At 47.1% G+C, this 22,856-nt stretch overlaps 1 protein-coding gene across 4 annotated transcripts in view; it reads left to right on the forward strand.

Annotated features, from left to right (window-relative positions):
• The window catches only part of LOC142664505 (uncharacterized), a 168,116-nt gene that overhangs the window by 109,643 nt on the left and 35,617 nt on the right, over positions 1-22,856 (forward strand). Inside the window, exons 1-4 of one of the 4 annotated variants that reach the window (XM_075843619.1) lie at positions 5,441-5,516; positions 19,935-20,098; positions 20,577-20,750; positions 20,835-20,958. The exons of 1 other annotated variant lie outside the window; for it this stretch is intronic. In XM_075843619.1, the coding sequence (XP_075699734.1) occupies positions 20,021-20,098; positions 20,577-20,750; positions 20,835-20,958 (376 nt within the window). In that variant the 5' untranslated portion in view covers positions 5,441-5,516; positions 19,935-20,020. Of the gene's footprint in view, positions 1-5,440; positions 5,517-5,715; positions 5,826-19,709; positions 20,099-20,576; positions 20,751-20,834; positions 20,959-22,856 lie in introns of those variants that run through there. 2 more of the 4 variants (XM_075843610.1, XM_075843600.1) reach the window with 2 other exon arrangements.

Here is a 22,856-nt window from a genome sequence, read left to right on the forward strand (position 1 = left end):
TATATGTAATATGTGAGGAGCACATCAGGGTATATGTAATATGTGAGGAGTACATCAGGGTATATGTAATATGTGAGGAGTACATCAGGGTATATGTAATATGTGAGGAGTACATCAGGATATATGTAATATGTGAGGAGTACATCAGGATATATGTAATATGTGAGGAGTACATCAGGGTATATGTAATATGTGAGGAGTACATCAGGGTATATGTAATATGTGAGGAGTACATCAGGGTATATGTAATATGTGAGGAGTACATCAGGGTATATGTAATATGTGAGGAGTACATCAGGATATATGTAATCTGTGAGGAGTACATCAGGGTATATGTAATATGTGAGGAGTACATCAGGATATATGTAATATGTGAGGAGTACATCAGGGTATATGTAATATGTGAGGAATACATCAGGGTATATGTAATATGTGAGGAGTACATCAGGGTATATGTAATATGTGAGGAGTACATCAGGGCATATGTAATGTGTGCGGAGTACATCAGGGTATATGTAATCTGTGAGGAGTACATCAGGGTATATGTAATATGTGAGGAGTACATCAGGGTATATGTAATATGTGAGGAGTACATCAGGGTATATGTAATATGTGAGGAGTACATCAGGGTATATGTAAGCAGTGAGGAGTACATCAGGGTATATGTAATATGTGAGGAGTACATCAGGGTATATGTAATATGTGAGGAGTACATCAGGGTATATGTAATATGTGAGGAGTACATCAGGGTATATGTAATCTGTGAGGAGTACATCAGGATATATGTAATATGTGAGGAGTACATCAGGGTATATGTAATATGTGAGGAGTACATCAGGGTATATGTAATATGTGAGGAGTACATCAGGATATATGTAATCTGTGAGGAGTACATCAGGGTATATGTAATATGTGCGGAGTACATTGGGATATATGTAATATGTGAGGAGTACATCAGGGTATATGTAATATGTGAGGAGTACATCAGGGTATATGTAATCTGTGAGGAGTACATCAGGATATATGTAATGTGTGAGGAGTACATCAGGATATATGTAATATGTGAGGAGTACATCAGGGTATATGTAATATGTGAGGAATACATCAGGGTATATGTAATCTGTGAGGAGTACATCAGGATATATGTAATATGTGAGGAGTACATCAGGGTATATGTAATATGTGAGGAGTACATCTGGATATATGTAATATGTGAGGAGTACATCAGGGTATATGTAATATGTGAGGAGTACATCAGGGTATATATAATATGTGAGGAGTACATCAGGATATATGTAATATGTAAGGAGTACATCAGGATATATGTAATATGTAAGGAGTACATCAGGATATATGTAATATGTGAGGAGTACATCAGGGTATATATATAAGCTGTGCGGAGTACATCAGGGTATATGTAATAAGTGAGGATTACATCAGGGTATATGTAATATGTGAGGAGTACATCAGGGTATATGTAATATGTGAGGAGTACATGTAATATGTGAGGAGTACATCAGGATATATGTAATATGTGAGGAGTACATCAGGGTATATGTAATCTGTGAAGAGTACATCAGGATATATGTAATATGTGAGGAGTACATCAGGATATATGTAATATGTGAGGAGTACATCAGGGTATATGTAACATATGAGGAGTACATCAGGGTAGATGTAATATGTGAGGAGTACATCAGGATATATGTAATATGTGCGGAGTACATCAGGGTATATGTAATATGTGAGGAGTACATCAGGATATATGTAATATGTGAGGAGTACATCAGGGTATATGTAATATGTGAGGAGTACATCAGGATATATGTAATATGTGAGGAGTACATCAGGGTATATGTAATATATGAGGAGTACATCAGGGTATATGTAATATGTGAGGAGTACATCAGGGTATATGTAATATGTGAGGAGTACATCAGGGTATATGTAATATGTGAGGAGTACATCAGGATATGTGTAATATGTGAGGAGTACATCAGGGTATATGTAATATGTGAGGAGTACATCAGGATATATGTAATATGTGAGGAGTACATCAGGGTATATGTAATATGTGAGGAGTACATCAGGATATATGTAATATGTGAGGAGTACATCAGGGTATATGTAATATATGAGGAGTACATCAGGGTATATGTAATATGTGAGGAGTACATCAGGGTATATGTAATATGTGAGGCGTACATCAGGATATATGTAATATGTGAGGAGTACATCAGGGTATATGTAATATGTGAGGAGTACATCAGGGTATATGTAATATGTGAGGAGTACATCAGGGTATATGTAATATGTGAGGAGTACATCAGGATATATGTAATATGTGAGGAGTACATCAGGGTATATGTAATATGTGAGGAGTACATCAGGTTATATGTAATATGTGAGGAGTACATCAGGGTATATGTAATATGTGAGGAGTACATCAGGGTATATGTAATATGTGAGGAGTACACTAGGATATATGTAATATGTGAGGAGTACATCAGGATATATGTAATATGTGAGGAGTACATCAGGGTATATGTAATCTGTGAGGAGTACATCAGGATATATGTAATATGTGAGGAGTACATCAGGGTATATGTAATATGTGAGGAGTACATCAGGGTATATGTAATATGTGAGGAGTACATCAGAGTATATGTAATATGTGAGGAGTACATCAGGGTATATGTAATATGTGAGGAGTACATCAGGGTATATGTAATATGTGAGGAGTACATCAGAGTATATGTAATATGTGAGGAGTACATCAGGGTATATGTAATATGTGAGGAGTACATCAGGATATATGTAATGTGTGAGGAGTACATCAGGGTATATGTAATATGTGAGGAGTACATCAGGATATATGTAATATGTGAGGAGTACATCAGGGTATATGTAATATGTGAGGAGTACATCAGGGTATATGTAATATGTGAGGAGTACATCAGGGTATATATAATATGTGAGGAGTACATCAGGGTATATGTAATATGTGAGGAGTACATCAGGGTATATGTAATATGTGAGGAGTACATCAGGATATATGTAATCTGTGAGGAGTACATCAGGGTATATGTAATATGTGAGGAGTACATCAGGGTATATGTAATATGTGAGGAGTACATCAGGGTATATGTAATATGTGAGGAGTACATCAGGGTATATGTAATATGTGAGGAGTACATCAGGGTATATGTAATATGTGAGGAGTACATCAGGGTATATGTAATCTGTGAGGAGTACATCAGGGTATATGTAATATGTGAGGAGTACATCAGGGTATATGTAATATGTGAGGAGTACATCAGGGTATATGTAATATGTGAGGAGTACATCAGGGTATATGTAATATGTGAGGAGTACATCAGGATATATGTAATCTGTGAGGAGTACATCAGGGTATATATAAGCTGTGAGGAGTACATCAGGGTATATGTAATATGTGAGGAGTACATCAGGATATATGTAATATGTGAGGAGTACATCAGGATATATGTAATATGTGAGGAGTACATCAGGGTATATGTAATATGTGAGGAGTACATCAGGGTATATGTAATATGTGAGGAGTACATCAGGGTATATGTAATATGTGAGGAGTACATCAGGGTATATGTAATATGTGAGGAGTACATCAGGGTATATGTAATATGTGAGGAGTACATCAGGGTATATGTAATATGTGAGGAGTACATCAGGATATATGTAAGCTGTGAGGAGTACATCAGGGTATATGTAATATGTGAGGAGTACATCAGGGTATATGTAATATGTGAGGAGTACATCAGGGTATATGTAATATGTGAGGAGTACATCAGGGTATATGTAATATGTGAGGAGTACATCAGGATATATGTAAGCTGTGAGGAGTACATCAGGGTATATGTAATCTGTGAGGAGTACATCAGGGTATATGTAATATGTGAGGAGTACATCAGGGTATATGTAATATGTGAGGAGTACATCAGGGTATATGTAATATGTGAGGAGTACATCAGGATATATGTAATATGTGAGGAGTACATCAGGGTATATGTAATATGTGAGGAGTACATCAGGGTATATGTAATATGTGAGGAGTACATCAGGGTATATGTAATATGTGAGGAGTACATCAGGATATATGTAATCTGTGAGGAGTACATCAGGGTATATGTAATATGTGAGGAGTACATCAGGGTATATGTAATATGTGAGGAGTACATCAGGTTATATGTAATATGTGAGGAGTACATCAGGATATATGTAAGCTGTGAGGAGTACATCAGGATATATGTAATATGTGAGGAGTACATCAGGGTATATACAAAAAAAATAAAAAATTAGATTTCCCATTTTTTCTCCAAAGCAACAAAAAAACTAAATGATAAACTAAACTGGAATCTCGGCGTCCGTAAAAGTCAGAGTTACGATATAACGTTATTTACCCGCACGGCCAACACAATTAGGCTATGTTCACACGGGGTATTTTGCCGAGTTTTTTGACCCGGAAACCGCGTCGCAAAACTCTGCAAAAACGGCCCGAGAACGCCTCCCATTGATTTCAATGGGAGGCGTCGGCGTCTTTTTCCCGCGAGCAGTAAAACTGCCTCGCGGGAAAAAGCGACATGCCCTATCTTCGGGCGCTTCCGCCTCCGACCTTCCATTGACTTCAATGGGAGGCAGAGAGAGCGTATTTCTCGCTGTTTTGTGCCCGCGGCGCTCAATGGCCGCGGGCGAAAAACGGCGCGATAATCGCCGCGAAAATCGGCGTGCAGGGAGAGGAATATCTGCCCCAAAGTTCCAAACGGAATTTTGAGGCAGATATTCCTCCCCCAAAATACTCCGTGTGAACATAGCCTAAAAGACAAACAATCACTACAATCGCTGTTTATTGGTCTAAAGAAAATGTCAAAATCTACAACTCGTCCCGCAAAATCTAATCCTCACTCCGCGCCATCCACGGAATAATAAAAACGTTATAGATCAGAGAAGACGGAGGGGGGACCGGAAACAGAAGCTGGCCTGGTGGTGAAGGGGTTAACCTGCGGAGCGGATTCTAAACACGCAGGATATCGGATTTATAACGCGGATTCGCTGCGTGTGAACATTCCCTTAAACCGCACGGTGAACGACATGAACAAGAAATGTATAAAAGTCAGTGAATAAGTTGTATGTCCCGAATATTATGTCATTACAAAATACGACTCGTCCCACAAAACATCCGAAATAAGCACTTACCCCAAAGAGGCCGGCACTGGAGGGGTTACATCCCGGCTAGGAGTCCAGTGGGCGGGGTCACTCAATGATTGACAGCTCTCTGTATACACACTCATACAGGGGTGACTGATAACAGAGAGAACACCCGACCAGCGCTGCTCTCTACCTCATACACGGCAATAGCTGAAGGACCTGTGGTGACGTCACCACCACGTGACCACGCAGGAGGGGCGGGGCTTATCAGAGTAGAGAGAGGCGAAGGATGCGGAACCTGGGACGATGATCACGTGACTGCGGCATTAAAGGTAGGAGATTTGAAGTGGGAATAATGAGCGATGGACGGAGGATCTGTGAAGACGGATCACATGACATCAGGGGCGGATCTCTGTGAGGGAGCGGGGCTCCTGCGCTGTGCAAAGTTGATGATCACGTGACCTGAAGGGCGGAGTTCTATACCCTCCCTCCCAGGTCACATGGTGGTGACGTCATCACAGGTCCTTTTGCCGTGTATGGGGTGGAGCAGCGCCGGGCGGGTGTACATGATTCCGGTCACCGCTGTTGTTTACTGTTCTCTTTGTTATCAGTCGGGAGATTTCCCATGATGCAGTAGTAAGGTAAGGTTACATGAGGTCGTTTCTGTCCGGTTTTGGTGCGTTTTTGTCTGGTACAGTGCTGGTGATTATTATTATCGCTGTAAATATGAAATACAGGAGGTTTAACCCCTTGGTGACATCAGATCTATAGTATTATGTTGGACGTGCGGCGTCACACTAGAAGGAGCGGAGCCGGCACCGTACACGACTTCTGACCGCCGCCTGCAAGAGGGTTTATGATTTGTTTTTTGTTTTTTTTTACAATAAATGATGTAAATATTAATAATCAGTAACGGAATCGCCGCATCCGTTATTATCCAAATTATTAACTATCAAGTTCTAACCGGCAGAAATAATTCACATGTGAACGTCGCTGTTTATGGTCCCCGCGATTCTCCAACATAGGGAATAAAAAGTCCCCAAAATGTCACCCACAAAATCTACATCTCACCCCACAAACCCCCCCCCCCCACACCGCGCAATCACCGGAAATATAACCCCCCCCACACCGCGCAATCACCGGAAATATAAAACCCCTCACACCGCGCAGTCACCGGAAATATAAACCCCCCCCCCACACCGCGCAATCACCGGAAATATAAACCCCTCACACCGCGCAATCACCGGAAATATAAAACCCCTCACACCGCGCAATCACCGGAAATATAAACCCCCCACACCGCGCAATCACCGGAAATATAAACCCCCCACACCGCGCAATCACCGGAAATATAACCCCCTCACACCGCGCAATCACCGGAAATATAAACCCCCCACACCGCGCAATCACCGGAAATATAACCCCCTCACACCGCGCAATCACCGGAAATATAAAACCCCCCACACCGCGCAATCACCGGAAATATAAAAACCCCCACACCGCGCAATCACCGGAAATATAAAACCCCTCACACCGCGCAATAACCGGAAATATAAACCCCTCACACCGCGCAATCACCGGAAATATAAACCCCTCACACCGCACAATCACCGGAAATATAAAACCCCCCCCACACCGCGGAATCACCGGAAATATAAAACCCCTCACACCGCGCAATCACCGGAAATATAAACCCCCCACACCGCGCAATCACCGGAAATATAAAACCCCTCACACCGCGCAATCACCGGAAATATAAACCCCTCACACCGCACAATCACCGGAAATATAAAACCCCCCCCACACCGCGGAATCACCGGAAATATAAAACCCCTCACACCGCGCAATCACCGGAAATATAAACCCCTCACACCGCGGAATCACCGGAAATATAAACCCCTCACACCGCGCAATCACCGGAAATATAAACCCCCCACACCGCGCAATCACCGGAAATATAAAACCCCTCACACCGCGCAATCACCGGAAATATAAACCCCTCACACCGCGCAATCACCGGAAATATAAACCCCCCACACCGCGCAATCACCGGAAATATAACCCCCCCCCCCACACTGCGCAATCACCGGAAATATAACCCCCCCCCCCACACCGCGCAATCACCGGAAATATAAAACCCTCACACCGCGCAATCACCGGAAATATAAAACTCCTCACACCGCGCAATCACCGGAAATATAAAACTCCTCACACCGCGCAATCACCGGAAATATAAACCCCTCACACCACGCAATCACCGGAAATATAAACCCCTCACACCACGCAATCACCGGAAATATAAACCCCCCCCACACCGCGCAATCACCGGAAATATAAACCCCTCACACCACGCAATCACCGGAAATATAAACCCCTCACACCGCGCAATCACCGGAAATATAAACCCCTCACACCGCGCAATCACCGGAAATATAAACCCCTCACACCGCGCAATCACCGGAAATATAAGACCCCCCACACCGCGCAATCACCGGAAATATAAACCCCCTCACACCGCGCAATCACCGGAAATATAAAACCCCTCACACAGCACAATCACCGGAAATATAAACCCCCCACACCGCGCAATCACCGGAAATATAAACCCCCTCACACCGCGCAATCACCGGAAATATAAACCCCTCACACCGCTCAATCACCGGAAATATAAACCCCTCACACCGCTCAATCACCGGAAATATAAACACCCCCCCCTCACACCGCGCAATCACCGGAAATATAAACCCCCTACACTGCGCAATCACCGGAAATATAAACCCCCTACACTGCGCAATCACCGGAAATATAAACCCCTCACACCGCGCAATCACCGGAAATATAAACCCCTCACACCGCGCAGTCACCGGAAATATAAACCCCCCACACCGCGCAATCACCGGAAATATAAAACCCCTCACACCGGAAATATAAAACCCCCCACACCGCGCAATCACCGGAAATATAAACCCCTCACACCACGCAATCACAGGAAATATAAACCCCTCACACCGCGCAATCACCGGAAATATAAAACCCCTCACACCGCGCAATCACCGGAAATATAAAACCCCCCCACACCGCGCAATCACCGGAAATATAAAACCCCCCCACACCGCGCAATCACCGGAAATATAAACCCCTCACACCGCGCAATCACCGGAAATATAACCCCCCCCACACCGCGCAATCACCGGAAATATAAACCCCTCACACCGCGCAATCACCGGAAATATAAAACCCTCACACCGCGCAATCACCGGAAATATAAGACCCCCCACACCGCGCAATCACCGGAAATATAAACCCCCTCACACCGCGCAATCACCGGAAATATAAAACCCCTCACACAGCACAATCACCGGAAATATAAACCCCCCACACCGCGCAATCACCGGAAATATAAACCCCCTCACACCGCGCAATCACCGGAAATATAAACCCCTCACACCGCTCAATCACCGGAAATATAAACCCCTCACACCGCGCAATCACCGGAAATATAAACCCCTCACACCGCGCAGTCACCGGAAATATAAACCCCCCACACCGCGCAATCACCGGAAATATAAAACCCCTCACACCGGAAATATAAAACCCCCCACACCGCGCAATCACCGGAAATATAAACCCCTCACACCACGCAATCACAGGAAATATAAACCCCTCACACCGCGCAATCACCGGAAATATAAAACCCCTCACACCGCGCAATCACCGGAAATATAAAACCCCCCCACACCGCGCAATCACCGGAAATATAAAACCCCCCCACACCGCGCAATCACCGGAAATATAAACCCCTCACACCGCGCAATCACCGGAAATATAACCCCCCCCACACCGCGCAATCACCGGAAATATAAACCCCTCACACCGCGCAATCACCGGAAATATAAAACCCTCACACCGCGCAATCACCGGAAATATAAACCCCTCACACCACGCAATCACCGGAAATATAAACCCCTCACACCGCGCAATCACCGGAAATATAAAACCCCTCACACCGCGCAATCACCGGAAATATAAACCCCTCACACCGCGCAATCACTGGAAATATAAAACCCCTCACACCGCGCAATCACTGGAAATATAAAACCCCTCACACCGCGCAATCACCGGAAATATAAAACCCCTCACACCGCGCAATCACTGGAAATATAAACCCCTCACACCGCGCAATCACCGGAAATATAAAACCCCTCACACCGCGCAATCACCGGAAATATAAAACCCCTCACACCGCGCAATCACCGGAAATATAAACCCCCTCACACCGCGCAATCACCGGAAATATACACCGCGCAATCACCGGAAATATAAACCCCTCACACCGCGCAATCACCGGAAATATAAACCCCTCACACCGCGCAATCACCGGAAATATAAAACCCCTCACACCGCGCAATCACCGGAAATATAACCCCCTCACACCGCGCAATCACCGGAAATATAAACCCCCCCACACCGCGCAATCACCGGAAATATAACCCCCTCACACCGCGCAATCACTGGAAATATAACCCCCTCACACCGCGCAATCACCGGAAATATAACCCCCTCACACCGCGCAATCACCGGAAATATAAAACCCCTCACACCGCGCAATCACCGGAAATATAAAACCCCCCACACCGCGCAATCACCGGAAATATAAAACCCCCCCACACCGCGCAATCACCGGAAATATAAAACCCCCCCCACACCGCGCAATCACCGGAAATATAAACCCCCTCACACCGCGCAATCACCGGAAATATAAACCCCCCCCACACCGCGCAATCGCCGGAAATATAAACCCCCTCACACCGCGCAATCACCGGAAATATAAAACACCTCACACCACGCAATCACCGGAAATATAAACCCCCCCACACCACGCAATCACCGGAAATATAAACCCCCCCACACCACGCAATCACCGGAAATATAAACCCCTCACACCGCGCAATCACCGGAAATATAAACCCCTCACACCGCGCAATCACCGGAAATATAAACCCCTCACACCGCGCAATCACCGGAAATATAAACCCCTCACACCGCGCAATCACCGGAAATATAAAACCCCTCACACCGCGCAATGACTGGAAATATAAACCCCTCACACCGCGCAATCACCGGAAATATAAACCCCTCACACCGCGCAATCACCAGAAATATAAAACCCCTCACACCGCGCAATCACCGGAAATATAAAACCCCCCACACCGCGCAATCACCGGAAATATAAAACCCTCACACCGCGCAATCACCGGAAATATAAACCCCCCCCCCCCCCACACCGCGCAATCACCGGAAATATAAACCCCCCCCCTCACACCGCGCAATCACCGGAAATATAAAACCCCTCACACCGCGCAATCACCGGAGATCTAAAACCCCTCACACCGCGCAATCGCCGGAGATATAAAACCCCTCACACCGCGCAATCGCCGGAAATATAAAACCCCTCACACCGCGCAATCATCGGAAACATAAAACCCCTCACACCGCGCAATCGCCGGACATATAAAACCCCTCACACCGCGCAATCACCGGAAATCTAAAACCCCTCACAATGTGCAATCACCGGAAATATAAACCCCCCCCCCACACCGCGCAATCACCGGAAATATAAACCCCCCCCACACCGCGCAATCACCGGAAATATAAACCCCCCCCACACCGCGCAATCACCGGAAATATAAACCCCCCCCACACCGCGCAATCACCGGAAATATAATCCCCCCCCACACCGCGCAATCACCGGAGATATAAACCCCCCCCCCACACCGCACAATTACCGGAAATATAAAGCCCCTCACACCTCACAATCACCGGAAATATAAAACCCCTCACACCGCGCAATCACCGGAAATATAAACCCCCCCCCCACACCGCGCAATCACCGGAAATATAAAATCCCTCACACCGCGCAATCACCGGAAATATAAACCCCCTCACACAGCGCAATCACCGGAAATATAAACCCCCTCACACCGCGCCATCACCGGAAATATAAAACCCCTCACACCGCGCAATCACCGGAAATATAAAACCCCCCACACCGCGCAATCATCGGAAATATAAAACCCCTCACACCGCGCAATCACCGGAAATATAAACCCCCCACACCGCGCAATCACCGGAAATATAAAACCCCTCACACCGCGCAATCACCGGAAATATAAACCCCCTCACACCGCGCAATCACCGGAGATATAAAACCCCTCACACCGCGCAATCACCGGAGATCTAAAACCCCTCACACCGCGCAATCGCCGGAGATATAAAACCCCTCACACCGCGCAATCGCCGGAAATATAAAACCCCTCACACCGCGCAATCATCGGAAACATAAAACCCCTCACACCGCGCAATCGCCGGACATATAAAACCCCTCACACCGCGCAATCACCGGAAATCTAAAACCCCTCACAATGTGCAATCACCGGAAATATAAACCCCCCCCCCACACCGCGCAATCACCGGAAATATAAACCCCCCCCACACCGCGCAATCACCGGAAATATAAACCCCCCCCACACCGCGCAATCACCGGAAATATAAACCCCCCCCACACCGCGCAATCACCGGAAATATAAACCCCCCCCACACCGCGCAATCACCGGAAATATAATCCCCCCCCACACCGCGCAATCACCGGAGATATAAACCCCCCCCCCACACCGCACAATTACCGGAAATATAAAGCCCCTCACACCTCACAATCACCGGAAATATAAAACCCCTCACACCGTGCAATCACCGGAAATATAAACCCCCCCCCCCACACCGCGCAATCACCGGAAATATAAAATCCCTCACACCGCGCAATCACCGGAAATATAAACCCCCTCACACAGCGCAATCACCGGAAATATAAACCCCCTCACACCGCGCCATCACCGGAAATATAAAACCCCTCACACCGCGCAATCACCGGAAATATAAAACCCCCCACACCGCGCAATCATCGGAAATATAAAACCCCTCACACCGCGCAATCACCGGAAATATAAACCCCCCACACCGCGCAATCACCGGAAATATAAAACCCCTCACACCGCGCAATCACCGGAAATATAAACCCCCTCACACCGCGCAATCACCGGAGATATAAAACCCCTCACACCGCGCAATCGCCGGAGATATAAAACCCCTCACACCGCGCAATCGCCGGAAATATAATACCCCTTCACACCGCGCAATCGCCGGAAATATAAAACCCCTCACACCGCGCAATCACCGTAAACATAAAACCCCTCACACCGCGCAATCACCGGACATATAAAACCCCTCACACCGCGCAATCACCGGAAATATAAACCCCCCACACCGCGCAATCACCGGAAATATAAACCCCCCCCCCCACACCGCGCAATCACCGGAAATATAAACCCCCTCACACCGCGCAATCACCGGAAACATAAAACCCCTCACACCGCGCAATCACCGGAAACATAAAACCCCTCACACCGCGCAATCACCGGAAATATAAACCCCCCCCACACCGCGCAATCACCGGAAATATAAACCCCTCACACCGCGCAATCACCGGAAATATTTAACCCTCACACCGCGCAATTACCGTAAATATAAACCCCCTCACACCGCGCAATCACCGGAAATATAAACCCCTCACACCGGGCAATCACCGCAAATATAAAACTGAGCAATCACCGGAAATATAAACCCCCCCACACCGCGCAATCACCGGAAATATAAACCCCCTCACACCGCGCAATCACCGGAAATATAAACCCCCTCACACCGCGCAATCACCGGAAATATAAAACCCATCACACCGCGCAATCACCGGATATATACACCCCTCACACCACGCAATCACCGGAAATATAAACCCCCTCACACCGCGCAATGACCGGAAATATAAACCCCTCACACCGTGCAATCACCGGAAATATAAACCCCTCCACACCGCGCAATCACCGGAAATATAAAACCCCTCACACCGCGCAATCACCGGAAATATAAACCCCCCCACACCGCGCAATCACCGGAAATATAAAACTCCTCACACCGTGCAATCACCGGAAATATAAACCCCCTCACACCGCGCAATCACCGGAAATATAAACCCCCCACACACCGCGCAATCACCGGAAATATAAACCCCCCACACACCGCGCAATCACCGGAAATATAAACCCCCCACACCGCCCAATCACCGGAAATATAAAACCCCTCACACCGCACAATCACCGTAAATATAAACCCCCCCCTCACACCGCGCAATCACCGGAAATATAAAACCCATCACACCGCGCAATCACCGGATATATACACCCCTCACACCGCGCAATCACCGGAAATATAAACCCCTCACACCGCGCAATCACCGGAAATATAAACCCCCCACACCGCCCAATCACCGGAAATATAAAACCCCTCACACCGCACAATCACCGTAAATATAAACCCCCCCCTCACACCGCGCAATCACCGGAAATATAAAACCCATCACACCGCGCAATCACCGGATATATACACCCCTCACACCGCGCAATCACCGGAAATATAAACCCCCCACACCACGCAATCACCGGAAATATAAACCCCCTCACACCGCGCAATGACCGGAAATATAAACCCCTCACACCGTGCAATCACCGGAAATATAAACCCCTCCACACCGCGCAATCACCGGAAATATAAAACCCCTCACACCGCGCAATCACCGGAAATATAAACCCCCCCACACCGCGCAATCACCGGAAATATAAAACTCCTCACACCGTGCAATCACCGGAAATATAAACCCCCTCACACCGCGCAATCACCGGAAATATAAACCCCCCCACACACCACGAAATCACCGGAAATATAAACCCCCCCCCCCACCCCGCGCAATCCCCGGGAATATAAAACAGCTCACACCGCGCAATCACCGGAAATATAAACCCCCCACACCGCGCAATCACCGGAAATATAAAACACCCCCACACCGCGCAATCACCGGAAATCTAAAACTAAGCAATCACCGGAAATATAAAATGTCTCACAATACGGCGACGCAGAACTGTTTTATTGTTTGAACAACTCAGTTTTTTCCTTGTAGAAGATAAATATATAAATTTGGTGTCGTCTTAATCGTATTGACCCGGAGAATAAAGTAAACGAGTTATTTTTACCGCATGGTGAACGCCCACAATTGTTTTTTCTCTTTCCCAGTACATTATAGGGGACATCGGACAAGTGATGATCTCCACCGGATAGGTCATCAGTATATGATCTGTGGGGGTCTGACACCCGGACCCCGCACCGATCATCCGCTCCGGCTGCCTCCGGGCACCAGACGTCCATGCTGAAAGCAGATGCTCCGGTCATGGATATGTGGGAGATTAGGGCAGAGATGAATGGAGGGGACAGGTTATGGACTGGACATTACGTCTGGGTAGGTATCGGGAGATTAGGGCACAGATGTGTGGAGCGGACAGGTTGTGGACAGGAGATTACGTGTGGGTAGGTATCGGGAGATTAGGGCACAGATGTATGGAGGGGAAAGGGTGTTGACAGCGTTGCATGTCATTTTTAATATTTTTAACTTAATTTGTAGGTAATGGGTGGCCAGTGACCGCAGAGGTGGAATGAGGGGAGAGGTAGATTTACCCCTGCAGCAGAGGTGAGAATGGGTAGGAGGGTGCAATAGTGTTAGATGGAAAGCCACAGAGGGGGATGGGGGAGTCGTCTAGACGGTTGTAGATGATGAAGGTATATGTACTACCATTTATGTCTGCTCAAGGGTGAGGAAAGACTGACTTCTAGAGGGTTTATGAGGTGGAGGCAGCAAGAAGTGCGAAGCGCTTGGCTGCGCCATTTTAAATTAAGGTTTATCCAAATGCAGCGGACCTGTAAGACGGAGAAAAGTGTGGAGCCATTACCTGTGATTGATAGTTCTGGTAAGGGGGGTGAGTGAAATGTTGTAAATATGATTCAGTTTGCTCCATGTTAATCTTTAGGTAGCGGGAGGTGAAGGAGGAGATAACTGTTATACACTCTAGATAGCAGTTAAGGAACATCAAGACCAGAGCGGTAAATTTGACCAAAAGTTTAGATGGAGGAGACTAAGGGTCATAGGACACTTACAGACAGAGGGTGGGACGACGAGGTGGTGTGCTAGTGTTAGATATTAATGTATATTTGGTAAGGTATGAGGACATCCAGGAGAGGGCCAAGTCTATGATGTCTAGGGACTAGAGAATTTGTATCAGGAGGGTGTAGTCTACTGTGTCGTAGGTGGTGGACAGGTCTAGAAGGAGGAGCGCAGAGTAATGTAGAAGGCGTAGGACAGGTCTAGAAGGAGGAGCACAGAGTAATGTAGAAGCAGAGGACAGGTCTAGAAAGAGGGGCACAGAGTAATGTAGAAGGAGGAGGACAGGTCTAGAAGGAGGAGCACCGAGTAGTGTAGAAGGAGGAGGACAGGTCTAGAAGGAGGAGCACAGAGTAATGTAGAAGGTGGAGGACAGCTCTAGAAGGAGGAGCACAGACTAATATAGAAGCAGAGGACAGGTCTAGAAGGAGGAGCACAGAGTAATGCAGAAGCAGAGGACGGGTCTAGAAGTAGGAGCACATAGTAATGTAGAAGCAGAGGACAGGTCTAGAAGGAGGAGCACAGAGTAATGTAGAAGGTGGAGGACGGGTCTAGAAGGAGGAGCACAGAGTAATGTAGAAGCACAGGACAGGTCTAGATGGAGGAGCACAGAGTAATGTAGAAGCAGAGGACAGGTCTAGAAGGAGGAGCACAGAGTAATGTAGAAGCACAGGACAGGTCTAGAAGGAGGAGCACAGAGTAATGTAGAAGCACAGGACAGGTCTAGATGGAGGAGCACAGAGTAATGTAGAAGCAGAGGACAGGTCTAGAAGGAGGAGCACAGAGTAATGTAGAAGCAAAGGACAGGTCTAGAAGGAGGAGCACAGAGTAATGTATAAGGCGGAGGACAGGTCTAGAAGGAGGAGCACAGAGTAATGTAGAAGGTGGAGGACCGGTCTAGAAGGAGGAGCACAGAGTAATGTAGAAGGTGGAGGACAGGTCGAGTAGGAGCAGCACAGAGTAATGTAGAAGCAGAGGACAGGTCTAGAAGAAGATGCACAGAGTAATGTAGATGGTGGCGGACCGGTCTAGAAGGAGGAGCACAGAGTAATGTAGAAGGCAGAGGACCGGTCTAGAAGGAGGAGCATAGAGTAATGTAGAAGCAGAGGACAGGTCTAGTAGGAGAACAGAGTAATGTAGAAACATAGGACAGGTCTAGAAGGAGGAGCACAGAGTAATGTAGAAGCAGATGACCGGTCTAGAAGGAGGAGCATAGAGTAATGTAGAAGCACAGGACAGGTCTAGAAGGAGGAGCACAGAGTAATGTAGAAGCCGAGGACAGGTCTAGAAGGAGGAGCACAGAGTAATGTAGAAGCACAGGACAGGTCTAGAAGGAGGAGCACAGAGTAATGTAGAAGCAGAGGACAGGTCTAGAAGGAAGAGCACAGAGTAATGTAGAAGCAGAGGACAGGTCTATAAGGAGGAGCACAGAGTAATGTAGAAGCAGAGGGCATGTCTAGAAGGAGGAGCACAGAATAATGTAGAAGCAGAGGACAGGTCTAGAAGGAAGAGCACAGAGTAATGTAGAAGCAGAGGACAGGTCTAGAAGGAGGAGCACAGAGTAATGTAGAAGCAGAGGACAGGTCTAGAAGGAGGAGCACAGAGTAAGGCCTCATGCACACGACCGTAAAAACTCCCGTTATTACGGGTCGTAATCACGACCCGTAATAACGGGCTCGTAGACTTCTATTGGCGACGGGTGCCTTCCCGTTTTCTCACGGGAAGGTGCCCGTGCCGTTGAAAAAGATAGAACATGTCCTATTTCAGGCCGTAATAACGGCACGGACAGTCCATAGAAGTCTATGGAGCTCTCGTAATAACGGGTGGCTACATGTGTGCACCCGTCATTACGGCAGCGTTGCTAAGCGACGTCAGTAAATAGTCACTGTCCAGGGAGCTGAAAGAGTTAACTGATCGGCAGTAACTCTTTCAGCACCCTGGACAGTGACTACCGATCAGTATAAACCTGTAAAAAATAAAAATAAAAGACGTTCATACTTACCGACAACTTCCTGCTTCCTCCAGTCCGGTCTCCCGCCCGTTGCCTTGGTGACGCGTCCCTCTCGACATCCGGCCCGACGTCCTGGATGACGTTTCAGGCCATGTGACCGCTGCAGCCAATCACAGGTCAATCACAGGCTGCAGCGGTCACATGAACTGCCGCGTCATCCAGGGATGTCGGGCTGGATGTGAAGAGAGGGACGCGTCACCAAGACAACGGCCGGGTAAGTATGAATTTATTTAACTTTTATTACAGAAAAGGCTGTCCCTTCTCTCTATCCTGCACTGATAGAGAGAAGGGGCTGCCGATTAGTGCAGTGCTATTTTGCCGCCAAAAACATGCTCGTAAATACGGGTGGAATACGTGTGACACCGGACCCATATTTACGAGCACGGGATCGTAAATACTGGTGCAAAACGGGTGGAATACGTGTGACACCGGACCCGTATTTACGCCAGTATTTACGGGTGGGAAAAAATACGGTCGTGTGCATGAGGCCTAATGTAGAAGCAGAGGACAGGTCTAGAAGGAGGCGCACAGAGTAATGTAGAAGCAGAGGACAGGTCTAGAAGGAGCAGCACAGAGTAATGTAGAAGCAGAGGACAGGTCTAGAAGGAGGAGCACAGAGTAATGTAGAAGTAGAGAACAGGTCTAGAAGGAGGAGCACAGAGTAATGTAGAAGCAGAGGACAGGTCTAGGAGGAGGAGCACAGAGTAATGTAGAAGCAGAGGACAGGTCTAGAAGGAGGAGCACAGAGTAATGTAGAAGCACAGGACAGGTCTAGATGGAGGAGCACAGAGTAATGTAGAAGCAGAGGACAGGTCTAGAAGGAGGAGCACAGAGTAATGTAGAAGCAGAGGACAGGTCTAGAAGGAGGAGCACAGAGTAATGTAGAAGCACAGGACAGGTCTAGATGGAGGAGCACAGAGTAATGTAGAAGCAGAGGACAGGTCTAGAAGGAGGAGCGCAGAGGACAGGTCTAGAAGGAGGAGCGCAGAGGACAGGTCTAGAAGGAGGAGCACAGAGTAATGTAGAAGCAGAGGACAGGTCTAGAAGGAGGAGCACAGAGTAATGTAGAAGCACAGGACAGGTCTAGAAGGAGGAGCACAGAGTAATGTAGAAGCAGAGGACAGGTCTAGAAGGAAGAGCACAGAGTAATGTAGAAGCAGAGGACAGGTCTATAAGGAGGAGCACAGAGTAATGTAGAAGCAGAGGGCATGTCTAGAAGGAGGAGCACAGAATAATGTAGAAGCAGAGGACAGGTCTAGGAGGAGGAGCACAGAGTAATGTAGAAGCAGAGGACAGGTCTAGAAGGAGGAGCACAGAGTAATGTAGAAGCACAGGACAGGTCTAGAAGGAGGAGCACAGAATAATGTAGAAGCAGAGGACAGGTCTAGAAGGAGGAGCACAGAGTAATGTAGAAGCAGAGGACAGGTCTAGAAGGAGGAGCACAGAGTAATGTAGAAGCAGAGGACAGGTCTAGAAGGAGCAGCACAGAGTAATGTAGAAGCAGAGGACAGGTCTAGAAGGAGGATCACAGAGTAATGTAGAAGTAGAGAACAGGTCTAGAAGGAGGAGCACAGAGTAATGTAGAAGCAGAGGACAGGTCTAGGAGGAGGAGCACAGAGTAATGTAGAAGCAGAGGACAGGTCTAGAAGGAGGAGCACAGAGTAATGTAGAAGCACAGGACAGGTCTAGATGGAGGAGCACAGAGTAATGTAGAAGCAGAGGACAGGTCTAGAAGGAGGAGCACAGAGTAATGTAGAAGCAGAGGACAGGTCTAGAAGGAGGATCACAGAGTAATGTAGAAGGTGGAGGACCGGTCTAGTAGGAGGAGCGCAGAGGACAGGTCTAGAAGGAGGAGCACAGAGTAATGTAGAAGCAGAGGACAGGTCTAGAAGGAGGAGGACAGAGTAATGTATAAGGCGGAGGACAAGTCACACTTTACAGAAGTCTGTGCGTAGGATGTGACTGCTAATTGATAAAGATAATGCAGAGATCCTGCACACACAGCACAATACATGCTGCTTCCTCACACTTCACTGCGGGGACCTTCCATACGTACACACTGGACGGCCGCGACCTTCCATACGTACACACTGGACGGCCGCGACCTTCCATTCGTACACACTGGGCGGCCGGTTTCCATGAACCTTGGTTAGTTTCTGTCATTCGGATGTGAACAGAGTTACTATCCGGTAAAACAATCTACAAGGAAGAGGGGAATACTGTAATAAATAAGAATTTTAGATGTCTCTGAAGATCCACGATCTCTGCGGTAACTTCTAATAACTGTAATAACCTATATTAGGGGTCTATTAATTCATAAAGGGCACCTGTCACATTGATCACCAGTCTGATCTGTTGGCAGCATATTATATAGCAGGAGGAGCTGAGCAGATTGTATCTCTCCATTCACTTCTATAGGAGTCACAGGAACCACCTAACAAGTCCTCCCAGAGGTGGAGCCGTATCTATCAGACATTTCTGGCATATCCTGGGGAGACATGTCCGTGTTGGGAATACCCCTTTATTCCATGTGGTGACGGCTCTGAGAAGATGTTTCTCCCAATGATGAATAAGTCAGGTTCTGTATGTCACACATGATGTTGTCCCCTGTATGATCTCCATCTTCTCCTTTTCTTCATAAAGACATCTGCAGTACTAGATCCTCCAGTTCCTCCAGTTTTCTCATCTTCTCCTCCACAACGCTCCTTCTCCTGAGTGACCCACCAAGGATGGACAAGGACAGGAATGAGATGAGCAGAAGAATATTAGACTTCACCTTGGAGATCATCTACCTGTTGAGCGGAGAGGTAAACTTTTCTACATTATAGAACAAGTCACACATAGGGAAGGGACAATACATAATAGGAAGAATCCAGTGTCCTGTATAACAGCGTCCAGACCTTCCAAGTGACGTCAAGCCACCAGCAGAAAAGCTGAAGATCAGCCACCAATATGGTCAGTTATGTGTCATGTCACCAATGCAGCAATAGTAATGTTGTAGAGCAATGAGAATGACCAGGAACCAGGAGGATCAGGATGACCTCTATATAGAAACATAGAAGATGACGGCAGGAGGAGAGCACATGGTCCATCTAGTCCCCCCAATATTATTTCCTTTTTAGTTTTGGCCTCGTTCTATTTTCTCAATGTCTTTTTGTAGGTGAGGTCTCCAGTATTACAGATGTGGGGTCACTAGAGCTCTATACAGCGGGGTCACAATCTCCCTCTTTCTACTGAGGGGGGAATACTGTGTTCAGTTCTCTAAGTGTCTCTCTCCATACACAGGAGTACACAATAGTGAAGAAGACATCGGGTGACTGTACGACTCCCATCATCCATGAGTCAGGAGGATGGAGCAGTAGTCAGAGCCCCATCACAGAGCCTCCCCCTCACTCCCGGATACATGAGAAAAAGATCTTAGAACTGATCTACAAGATGACTGAGCTGCTGACTGGAGAGGTGACACTGCTGGGAATGCTGGGAAATTCTACAGTAACAGCACTGGAGGTGTCTGGGTGATGACTGTATCATTGTGTGTGTCAGGTTCCTATAAGGTGTCAGGATGTCACTGTCTATTTCTCCATGGAGGAGTGGGAGTATCTAGAAGGACACAAGGATCGGTACGAGGAGGTCATGATGGAGGACTACCGGCCGCGCACATCACAAGGTAAGAAGAGACAGATATATATTGGCCATTACTGGGGGCACAGGCTGGACTGGCGGCCATGTTGAAGTCTTAATACCATCATGTGCAGTACATATACGCGTGTGTACAATGACGTGTAATGTAGGAGCTCCACTATTTCTGCTCTTTTCACATCACGTTAGATCTTTATGCTTCCTGTATATGTCCAATAAATCCAGAGCGCTCCGTTCACCAGACAGATTTTGTCTTTGCCACAAATGAAGCCCAGAGCAGTACACTGTACGAGCGCAGTAAAGCGAGGGGCACCGTCCTCTGCTTCATGTGTGTAATGTTCATGCTCTCATTCCCCCCGGACTCCTCTCAGTAACTTGTAATTTCTTTTACTTTTGCTGAAACGGAGGGTTTTGACGTGGGCAGGTTTGGAACACTAAACTCCATCTACATAACGACATGCTCAATGTTATGGCTCCAAACGTACTGACAGGTTCCCTTCTAAATGCTGCCAGGACTCCTAGAGAAAGCCTGTGAGTCCTGCATCCCCCGCCCACTCAGAATGATTGACAGGTTTTCCTTTGTGGTCCTGCTACTAAAATCTGAGGATGTGACAGACGTTTCTTGGGGGCCGATGCCCGAGCTCCAAACACACGTTCCTTGCTTTACCTCCTGTCCGTGCAGAACATGTAAGGAGCGATGCTGGAAGGGTTAATATCAGCCCCCAACAGACATTGAGATCAGCTGCTGGAAATCTGTGATGTGGGGGCCATTACTTTACACATCTGGGCACATTTGTGGGGAGGAACAACACAATCATATTCTGTGACCTGCCGCTCATCTGTAGATTGGAGGATGGGCAGTCGTACCAGGTGTATGTTACTGCCGGTCATCACTCTCCACCAGTGTGCTAAGCTGGTCATACACATTAGATGTATGTCGCCCGGACCTGCTGACTTTCTAATGTATATGGCGACCTCCCAACTCTCCCCGGACGTCAGATGTCCTGAGAGAGAAGGATCGGGCTGTGGAATTTCAACATGCCGGATCCTTTTGTTAGTAGATCAGTCACTATCAGAGGAGTTTGGCAGCGACTTTCCCCTATTGAAGACACATACACACCCGACCGAGCGTTCATGTACATGGAGGAGGGGAGGAACGATGGTTCACCTGACATCTAGAGTGTATGGCCGGCTTTAGACTAGTAGTTCACAAACGAAGAACTTCTGCAGGTCTCCGATAATGGCTGCAAATCATTTAAGAAAAAATAGTGTCCTCAAGACTCATATAAAGGGATTAGTAAAGGGTAGAGACTAAAAACTAACTTTAATAATCACCATTTAAGAAGGTTTATATAGACTAATGAAACAGACCGAAAACAAGAGAAGTTACCGATCGTTACAACCTTCCCATACATTCTGTGTTATATAGTTACTAAGGATGGAAAAACTCACAAGTCCATCAAGTCCGACCTATAATCCGACCGTGTCGATCCAGAGGAAGATAAAACCCCCCATGAGGAGGATGACAATTGTCTCATTAGGGGAAAACTCCTCCCCCGACTCCAAACCTGGAAATCACAATAAATCCCTGGATCACCGTCCCGTCTCCAGAATCTAGAACCCATAACTTGTAATATTAAAGAGAACCTCCGGTTATACTGACATTATATAGAAAACTATTATACTGCCGGAGTGTGCCGATAATCGTCTTTCTACATGACTTGTATTATCATCGGCACACTCCGGCAGTATAATAGTTTTCTATATAATGTCAGTATAACCGTGTAAACACTGCGGAACTTCTGACCGGGTTTTCTGTGTGGAGATTCCGCAGCATTTTCACAGGAGATGTTGACACATTGTATTTTGAGAATCTGCACCGCACTTCTTTTCTGCGTGTTTTTTCCGCAGCGTGTGGATGAGATT

This window comes from Rhinoderma darwinii, chromosome 1 (assembly GCF_050947455.1).
Source record: "Rhinoderma darwinii isolate aRhiDar2 chromosome 1, aRhiDar2.hap1, whole genome shotgun sequence".
Classification (NCBI taxonomy): domain Eukaryota; kingdom Metazoa; phylum Chordata; class Amphibia; order Anura; family Rhinodermatidae; genus Rhinoderma; species Rhinoderma darwinii.